Source organism: Medicago truncatula, chromosome 4 (genome assembly GCF_003473485.1).
Source record: "Medicago truncatula cultivar Jemalong A17 chromosome 4, MtrunA17r5.0-ANR, whole genome shotgun sequence".
Lineage (NCBI taxonomy): Eukaryota > Viridiplantae > Streptophyta > Magnoliopsida > Fabales > Fabaceae > Medicago > Medicago truncatula.
The window spans coordinates 41,992,687-42,003,285 of record NC_053045.1 but is presented as its reverse complement, the minus strand read 5'-3'; the positions used below and the strand labels follow the sequence as shown (position 1 = coordinate 42,003,285).

Below are 10,599 nucleotides of genomic sequence, written 5' to 3'. Positions count from 1 at the left end.
GCGATAAATTCTTTGGAAAATTAAATTGATGGGGAAGTTTTTTTTTTTTTTTTTTGAGCAAGATGGGGAAGTTTTAGAGTATGAAAAAAGAAGTGTGTTATTATCATACAAAATTTAACATCAAATTTGACGATTAATGTAGTTTAGATATAATTAATTATGTTCAATAAATAATTTATTAATATAATAAGGAGTCACAACTCATTAAACGTTCACTCGAAAACAACTAACAATGATTTTAAACATTATTAATCACAATTTTTCAATTGTATATTTGACCTCAAATAATGACTAACGAATATCATGTTTATATTTGAACACATTTAAACATAATTTGGATGGTTAACATATATACATTTTTTTTTATTTTGAGTATGTATATATGAATCACAATTTTTCAATTGTATATTTGAACTCAAATAATGACTAACGAATATCATGTTTATATTTGAACACGTTTGAACATAATTTGGACAGTTAACATATATACAATTTTTTTTATTTCGAGTATGTATATATGAATATTTATCCACATACAATTTAAAATATAGTTAATGACATTTAAAATCATGGTTAACTTTTTGTCAAAAAAAAAAATCATGGTTAATTTTATTAATGCATGTTTAATAAATATCAGATTGTTAATTACATTAACCATCTATAGTTAGGGATGATAAAATGGGTTGAATCCGTTAGATTGACCTGTTTAACGTGCATTTTTTAGCGGGATGAGTTTAGATTTTCAACCTAACAATGGTAGGGTGCATGCTCCGCCTAAGCTGCCAGAAAGCGAGACGGTGACGGGTTGACCTGTGAGGTTTATGTATTAAAAAGAAACTCTTTTTTTTACTTTTTTTTAGGGACACTTCTTTTTATTTATATAATTCAGAGTCAATTTTCTCCTTCAATAGTGGAAAAAAAATTAATTTTATTACTTTTGCTTCATGATTTTAGTCTCATATTTATAATATTTATGAGAGTTGGTTAATTCATAACTCATGAAGTTTTTATTTTGAATGTCATATTGATTTATTATAGTAGTTTAGATGATGTAATTTATATGTTTGAATGATTATTTTCATATTTTAGAGAAGGAAATAAAGTAGATGATGCTTTAGCCAATCATATTGTATCTCTTTCATCAATTTCTATTTGTTTTGATGTTCCTTTGTTTATTAAGGATAGTTTCTTGCACGACAAGTCTGGCTTGCCAACTTTTAGAATTTTTTATTTATTTTGGTGGTGGTCGAGGTTTGAACCCCGAACCTTGCATATATTATGCATTGGCCTAATCTCCTCCTTTGTTTGTTTCCTTATGTTTCTTTTTATATATATTTTGGGGGTTTTGTTAGCTCTCAACTACCGACCTCTTTGATTAAAAAAAAAAAAGAATGATTATTTTCATATCTTTTTATGTAGTCATTATATATATGGTTGCTAAATTACACCCACCTAAAAACACTAAGGTGCAAGTTAGCAACCTACATCCACTTGATTATTTACACTCATTTTTATAAGTATTATTAAGGTGCAAGTTAACAACCTTCACTAATTTACACTCATTTTCATCATTCTAAATATTGTTTCCTTAAAAGTTTGTCTTTATTACATGTTTCGTACCTTAAGCATGTCATTGTCTTTTTTGTTTCTTTTTTTAAGGATATTTTTAAACTAGTTACAAAATTGTCCTTTCATTTAAAATTGATTAGAATATAAACAAAAAGTGTTTTAGTAAATTACACGTGGGTGCAGCTTGCTAACTTGCACCTTAATGTTTTTAAGTGTAAGTTAACAGCCATATATATATATATATATATATATATATATATATATATGCGCCTCTTTCTCTCAAGGTCCTCCTGTAGAGGTATTAAAGTGTTTCTAATGAATTAAATCATGTTGTTGAATTGTTGTTCCAGTGTGAATGATATTATTAATTTGGAAATCAAATATTTAATGAAATTTTTTGTTGTTTTTTTAATTAAAAAAAAAATGTAATAGTACCATGTGATGCAAACTTTTAAGGAAACGATATTTCGAATGATGAAAGTGGATGTAAATAAATAATCAAGTGAGTATAGCTTAATGATTTTTAGGTGGATTCAGCTCGCTAATTTACACCTTAGTGTTTCCTCTAAAAATTTTTTTACACCTTAGTGTTTTTAGGTGGGTGTAAATCAACAACGCCCTATATATAGAGTTTTGCTAGAAGACACATTTTATGAATGTGTCTTTTAGCAAGTTACTCTATAAGCATTTGTTAAAAGACACCAAGTAATTTTAATGAAGGTGTCTTTTAGCAAAGTTATAACTAAAAAGTGAAAATCACAACTTGAGGTGTGGGTTGCTAAAAGACACCTTCATGGATGGCTTCTAGCAAAACCCATATATATATATATATATATCGTAAAGAAATTTATATATTTTTACATTATTTATGTGAAGTTTTTAATTACTTTTTAAAAAAAAATAAAAAATTAACGGGTCAACCCACTACCTGCTAGTCTGCCAGAAAATATAGCGGGGTGAGATTTCCAACCTTACATCTCTAATTGACCCGCCTCGCTCTGTCCCTTTTTAGAAGGGTTATTGACAGAATGGGACAGCCTAACCCTTTTTTCCATAGATAGCTAATCACATATTAGAATTGCGTCAATATTACAAGTTTTTTTTAGGAGTCTTCAACCACTCAAGTTGATGTCACCTTTTCATATCAAAATATCATTTCTCATAAAAAAAATTACAATTTAAAGAAAAAGAGTTATTATTTTTTTTGGATTACTTTAGGTATGTAACTTTCATGGCGGTTCAAGAGTGACTAATCTTTATTCTCTGGAGTACACTAGGTGGATTTTCCACTTCTAACCATATTTTTCCGTATACAAGAGTCAATGATCATACACTTGCCCACTTACTTAAGGAGCGCAAATCGCTTAGACCAATGCATTATTGGTCGAGGAAAATGAGTTAAATATTTAGAAATGATTTTTTTTTTTTTTGTTAAGTAGCCTAGTGGCTAGAACTCACACAATATAATTATGGAGAAGTGGAGTGTCCGGAGTTCGAACCCTGACCCCTACATATAAAATGCAATATTTCTATCAACTGAGCTAAGCTCACGTGGATGAAATGAAAATATTTTTGACTCTATCTTGATGAGAATAAGGAATGAAGCATTTAATTTGTGGAATGAGCATGGTTTGAGGGATTTTAGAAAATGAAGGAGTTTAATAGATTTATTTATAACCTTGAAAGATTTAGTCAAAATAGCCACAAGTGTAGGAAAGAGGTAACGCAAAACATGGATTCAAATTCAATACCAAAAAAACAAAGAAACAAAAATAGTTAGTTACACAAAAATAGTTAGTTACTATTAAGCTTGTGAAATAGTTAGTTACACCATTTCTCACAATCACACACAGAGAAAAAAAAAACTGCACAACAATGGCACAAGCACAACGTGAAGAGAAGATTCATCATGAGAAGAATCAAGAAAAAGATCATGTTCAAGAGACAAGCAATTCAAGCTTCAAATTCAATGTTCAAGCGCCTGAATTCGTGCCGAGATCGCATTCTCAAATGCCGATTTCGGGTTATTTCTATCCTTGCTTTCAGATTCTTGGTGGTTCTGGTGAATCTGATTGGTTCTACGTTGGTGATCAAGATCCTTCTGCATGTTTGATCCCTAATGCTAATGTTTCGCAACCCAATTGTTCCAAGAATGTGCTCAACCCTGACCTTCAACAGAAGATTGTTAAACAGGTTCTTCCCTCTTTTCACGTTTACATTGGTGATTGCTTATTAATACAAAAATGTATCAGTAGTTAATATATGATAATCAAGATTTCTTTCAATAAAAATAAATTGTGATCAAACCGTACAATTTGTTACAAAAAACATGCAATTTTGTGTCTTTAATTAGTAAGAAGATGTTGATGATGTATGCGAGAAGTATCGGTGAAAGTTTGTTAAAAATGATATTATCGGATATTCTTTAGGTACGTATGGAAACTGTATTGGTATCGGATAGGTGTTCGAGACATTGATATGGTTCATAGTTCGAAATGCTTTTCTTTCGATGGATAGATGTAATCTTCTTTCTTAATAAATCTTGGATGATTTGGATTTTACATTAAGTTGATATGTATTGTGCGCAAAATGAGATTAAGTTAATTTGAGTGTGTTAATAAGGCCATTCAAATTTCAGATTAAGTTGATTTGCATTGTGAAATTGTGAGCGAAATGATATTAAGTTGATTTGCGTTGTGAAATTGTGAGCAAAATGAGATTTTTGAGTAACCACATTGTGCCAAATGGATTTATTTTTGCACGTATATTGATTTATGAATGAATTTGTTTAGTTCAGTTTTTTTTATAGCAAAATCAGTTATGAAGGGTGTTTTTGGGGTATGAATTTTTGTTCTTAATTGTAACTTGTAAAATTTACATTGCTAAATGCTCATATAATTGAGGATGTAATAGGTGGAGTATCAGTTCAGTGACCTGAGCTTGCTAGCAAATGAATCTTTCCAGAAACAGATGAATAAGGATCCTGAAGGTTATGGTAAGGATTTTGTGATGTTGTTTATCAAAACAATGATCTGGCTTTGAATTTCGGCGTAGTTTCATTGAATGGTTTTGGTTTTTCTGACAGTTCCAATTACTGTGATTGCTTCCACAAAAAAGATCAAGTCACTTGTTAACAACATTCATCTGCTTACACAAGCTATTCGCCATTCTTCAAAACTTGTGAGTATTGTGGATGGAACAAATAAGTAACTATTTTAATTTTCTTCAATTTTCTGTCTAAAAATGAAATGGTTTGAAGGTTTTGAGTGCTGATGGCAAGAAGGTTAAACGAAAACATCCTTTCGCTGAAAAGGAGAAAGAGGAATTAATGGTAAAGCAACAGGATAGTTTGTTTTTGTGCCTTGGATTATTACTAAATTTCTTCTAATTGTAGCATAAATAATGCAAATTACTTGTTTTGTATTGCAGTCTCGGACTGTTGTGGCAGAGAATTTACCTGACGATCATTCCCATCAAAATCTTCAGAAAATATTTGGCGTAGTTGGGAGGTGGATTTCCTCTCTGCACCTTCTGTTTAATTATATGAATTTCACATTCTTGCAGTTTCTTACATTTTGAAAATGTTTTATGTATTGATGGATGACCTTTGAACAGCATCAAAACAATCAGAATATGCCATCCCCAAGAACCGAATTCTTCTCGCCCGAAAGGTGATTTCCTCATCAGTAACAAGGTACAAAAAATATGGCATATACCATATTACTATGTTGTCTTGGTATTTAAGGAAGAGAAATGATACCTGCATTGGAAGGATTTCTTACCATTTGTTACTTGCCATTATGAAGCTACATGCACTTGTGGAGTATGAATCATCGGATGTTGCTGACAAAGCTGTGAGTAAACTCTTCAATAACTTTAGGCTTAGGATGCGTATGATTAAATTATTAATTATTAATTATTACAAAAATAACAGAGAATCTGTTTACTTATTTGATTAGGTTGAGAAATTAAACGATGAAAGGAACTGGAGGAAAGGGATGCGAGTAAGGTTGCTGCTTAGATGCTCGGTATGCACATTTGTTATAGTACCAATGCTATTGTGCATCTATAGTATATATTTAATTTCATATGATCTTATTCATGGATTTTCTTTAATGTAAATTGTGCAGCCAAAATCTGTTTTGAAGAATAGAAAGTCAGAATTCGATGGCTATCTTGATGACGATGAGAATCTACATTCTGAAACTGCTGAAGATTCTTCTCATCCAAACAACACTGAATTATGTGTTGAGAGTAATGTAAGTGTCATTGCTATGGTTTATTTTAATTTTAAGCATGCATATGATATTATGATAGATATCATGAATATTGATATTTTTCATAAACATTCTGTTTTGGAAAATGATTGCATTGAGGACTTTTGCTACTATTGGTTTCTATTGAATAAATATGACAAGTTCTGACATGAGGCTATTGTCTTGTATTTGATATATTGGAAGGGTGATGAAACTTCAGTCGGATCAAAGAAAGGATGGACTAGAGGTCGAGGAAAGGGAAGAGGACGCACTCAAAACCATACCGGACGTGGCCTACTTGCCCCACCATCTCCATCAAGCAGTGTTGTCCTGGGTGAAGTGTCGACTAAACCCAATGCAAAGGGCCCTAGAATGCCAGATGGAACAAGAGGTTTCGCCATCGGACGAGGCAAACCGATTAGTTCTCCCACTTCACCTCAGGAGTAATGGGTATTGTACCAGCCAAAATTTTACCTATGCTCTATAGTGAAATTTAGGAAGTTTTTGTTTTGTTTTTCTTATTACCAGGGTATTCAAAAGCAGCAAACTGATATTTGTTTAGATTTTACCAATTTAGTAATAATTCAAGGTGTATAGTGTTGTATGTTATGGCTGATCCTGATGACAATGACTGCAATCCTATATGATGCTGCCTTAGCATGCAACTTAATTAGAGGTATGCCATTTTTATGTCAGAAATCAGTAGTTACTAGTACTATTCTTGTACACTAAAATGTTGAGTTTAAATAAGAGACTTAGAAGTTAATGCTCTCCTTCTTTATCTTACCTTCTCTTCTGGGAAAATGATTACCTTAAAAAAAAAATGCTAGAAAATGATAGTGACTGAGATAACTAAAATAAAGAACAATTGGTAACAAAAGGAAAGGAAAAGTTGAGAGGAACTTGAATGGATTTTAATTGCATGAAAGCCAATACATAATTGAAAATGTATATAACATAAAGGAAAAATTAAGGCAGAGTTATTGTCTTTCAAACACCATCGACTCGTGCTAGAATCAAACAAAAAAGCTAGAGATACAGAATTATAAATATCCTAGCCACCCCTCATCATTCAAATACAAGCTTACATCCCCTTAGACACAGAGATAGTTTCTGTAACATCTTGTATTTCCCTTTAAAATCTCTGGAACGGACGCTGAATTGTCATGTTGCTTAATACTTTTGAACTGAGATGAAAGGCATTCCGGAGCAATATTTGGGTCCTTCCAATTGTCCTCATCAGCATTTCCATTCTCTATCCCATTTTCTATCTCCTGTTAACAATAAGTAAATTTCCACCAAAAACAGAAAACAAAAGTTAAGATAGGTAGAGGTAGAGTTAAACAAAATAAATAAAATTATATGTGAAACCTCATGAATGATAAGATGTTGAAGCTTGGGACTGTGTTGAAGCATTTCTAGCATCCACCTCCACTTATTAGGCCAACTTTGATGCTTGAAGTTAGCTCCATTTGAGTTAGATTGTAAATAATGGGGACTTGGACACAAGAAAACACAAGAAAACATTAGAAATCAATAATCATATTGTAATTTGTTTTGCAAAATCAAACAAACTCTTAAATACCAGCTTTATACTGAGCCTTCGTGCCTTGGAAAGCAAGAAAAGAGGAATAGCTTTGCTACTAGAAAGCTTGGCTGTCACCAAATTGGGCAAGCATTTGATCTTGTCTGCTGTTTTTGGAACAAACTCCCTCAAAGGATATACCCTCACTACTCTATTTGTTTTCAATTCCTCTTTTTATCCGACTCATTTAAATTTTGAAATTCATTGTATTTTGCCAGCATACACTCTAGAAAAACATACCTCTTATTATTTCACATCCTTTTCTAGAAGCAACAATATATACATCCCTAACTTATCATTGGTGAACTGGTTTTGATTATTAGTTCGAATCTCACTTCAAAAAATATATATTCATATCGGATTTGTTTGTTACACTTTTATTTTAATATTTGAATTTATCCTTATCTATTTGTTATATGTGTTATTTGAATTGAAAGTTGAGAGTAGTTTTAAAAAGAGAAAAAGTCGATACCAAAATATGTAATTTTATTTATATATAGTATAGATGACAACAAAATCTAGCAAGAAGCTTACTAAAACTTCTGACATAAACACTTGCAGATGTGAGATAAACAATAACGAAATTTTATGCAGAAAAGTTGTTTTCAACATTTTTTTTAATAAGCAAAATTACAAAGAAAGCATACACGCCATCGGACTCAACCACACAACATTTTAACCTGATTAATGACTCCAGTGCAGTCAATGACATCCTCTTGAAAGATAATCATATTTCGCAACAACCAAACAACCGCTAACAATACGACATGTCTCACCTTTTTGCAGCACCTGCATTCTCAACTTATTCACATAGGCTCCCCAAATAACTTATAAATCAGATATATTATAAAGGCCCTGTATAATTCATTTAGGTTCTTTCTTCAATCATACAAATAATGTATATAACTCTCAAGATGAGTTTTATTTGTTTAAATTATTAAAAAAGAATATTTTGGTATGATCAACATAAACCATTTTGAATACATGAATGATGTAAAGGTACTGTAAGATGGTACACCAAAAGGCACCATAATAAATATAAATTAACTATTACTAAGAGAAACAATTATTTACAGTTGTATAGGATGCTAATTTTAAAACAACAACTGAGAAAAGAAACTATAAATTATGCTCTAATATATGTTGCTCTCTTGGCATCACTAGAAAGTAAAGAAGATAAGTAAGGTAGTGGCTTTGGAAACATTGTTACACTACCCACGGTAATTGCTCCCATTTCTGCCATAAAATCCGCATATTGGTCGATTTTTGCTCCCATTTTCGCCATAAAATCCGCACATTGGTTGCTTTCTCTTTCAGTCCAATTTAACAAAACAATCCAATCTCTAGACACAAGCTCCTTGATACTCTCCGTAATCTCAACATATTTATGAGGCTGAGATGTTGAGTCTTGACTCAATAATATAGCTTTCCAACAATCACTTCTACAACTCACGTCTCGATAGCCACAATCCCAAGCCAACCTTAGTCCACTCTCTATGCCTTTTAATTCAGCTTCTACGCTGTCAACAATACCAATGTATCCACTAAATCCTAAAATCCATGAGCCGTTGTGATCTCGAATTAAACCTCCAAACCCCGCCTGACCAGGGTTTCCGAGAGAACTTCCATCAACATTCAAAACTACTTGATTCTCGTAAGGTGGAACCCAATTGACCAACTGCACCACAAAAAATTAAATATAATGAAGCAAAGAACAAATATAAATTAGAATAAACAATTTTATATTAGCAGATTAATATTTTTTATCCAAAAAATATCACAACATGCATGGAATCTATTGAGATAACTTTCCATTGTTTATCTTTGATAACTTCCAATATATCTTTCTCTTGGCAAATCAGTCTCTCTAATCTAAGCAAGTTATTTTAATCATCAATCTCTCATAATAAACTAAAGTCACCAAATAGTAAAGATAGAAATAATATTTTTTTTCAAAAGTTTGACCTTCACTCATGGTAAAACAATTTGTTGTGTTTAGTGATTGGCTCATAAAATAGTATTTCAATGAAAACGGCACAAGATATTTGTACGATCATTTTGGGGCAACACCCTCTCATACTCTTGTTATGTTTTCTTAATCTCTCTATGATCGCTCTATCTCTATCTATCTATACACAATATATTAATGTCTTAACTTATTGTGTTTGCAGTCTGGTACTCTAGTTGAGTGATTACTTGAAGACTAAATTACATCATATGTCTTTAAGTTTTTTCCGTACCAATTATACTTTAAGTTATTTAACTGTAATAATTTGGCAGATTTTAAATCTTAAAAAATGTAACTTATTCGGAGCCTAAAAATTTCAATTAAATAACTTAAAATCTAAATGTTACTAAAAATATTTAAAGGATTTGCGTGTTACAATTAATTAATTAACACGTACGTGGTAGGAAAAAACTAAAAAGATCAATTTATTTTGATTAAATAACTTAAAACCTCCTGTGTAGTTTAACGAACTATTAAAATAAAGGTGGAATTATGACTCTGTTTGGTAAAAATAGTGGATAGTTTATAAGCTAACGGATAGCTTATAACTGATAGTTGATGACTGATAGCTTATAACAGATAACTTATAGCTTATAGCTTATGACATAGCTGATAAGTTAGTTGAAGTGTTCGGTAAAACTAGCGGTTCAACTAACTGATAAATATAAAATTACATAAAAAGACATTCTTAGTTCATAATAAAATTTATATAAGTTAATTTTTTTTTTATGGTGGTCGGGGTTCAAACTCCGGACCTTGCATATTTTATGCATGGTTCTTATCAACTGAGTTAAGCTCACGATAACTTATATAAGTAAATACACAAGTATTTAGAATTTAGTAATTTAAATTTATTAATTTAACTTATCTTTTATATTATATTATTAATTATTTTTTACTCACTAAAATTTATTTTATTTTTTTGAAGGGGAAATTTTATATCTGTAAAAACATATTTATTTTTGATTAATTAATCGTACAATGGACAGTTATGGAAGATATTATTATTATATACGTTATTAACAATGAATAGTTACTCTTTCAGGAGGAAAAAATAATGGATGGTTACAATTCTCATAAAAAAACAATGGAAATTAAAACAATTTTTTTTTTTGTTGAAAAAAGAATAAAACAGTTGTGATCCTAAAAAAATAAATAAACAATTGTGATAACTGATACAA

At 30.9% G+C, this 10,599-nt stretch overlaps 1 protein-coding gene across 1 annotated transcript; it reads left to right on the top strand.

Moving 5' to 3' along the window:
• The first annotated feature begins 3,239 nt into the window (after window positions 1–3,239).
• LOC11444117 (la-related protein 6C) lies at window positions 3,240–6,520 on the top strand. The gene is made up of 10 exons (XM_003607991.4): window positions 3,240–3,762; window positions 4,483–4,564; window positions 4,655–4,749; window positions 4,829–4,900; window positions 4,999–5,078; window positions 5,185–5,263; window positions 5,376–5,423; window positions 5,529–5,597; window positions 5,700–5,828; window positions 6,030–6,520. Exons 1-10 carry the CDS (start codon window positions 3,445–3,447, stop codon window positions 6,270–6,272), a joined length of 1,215 nt encoding a protein of 404 aa, XP_003608039.2. The 5' UTR covers window positions 3,240–3,444; the 3' UTR covers window positions 6,273–6,520.
• The last annotated feature ends 4,079 nt before the right edge of the window (window positions 6,521–10,599 follow it).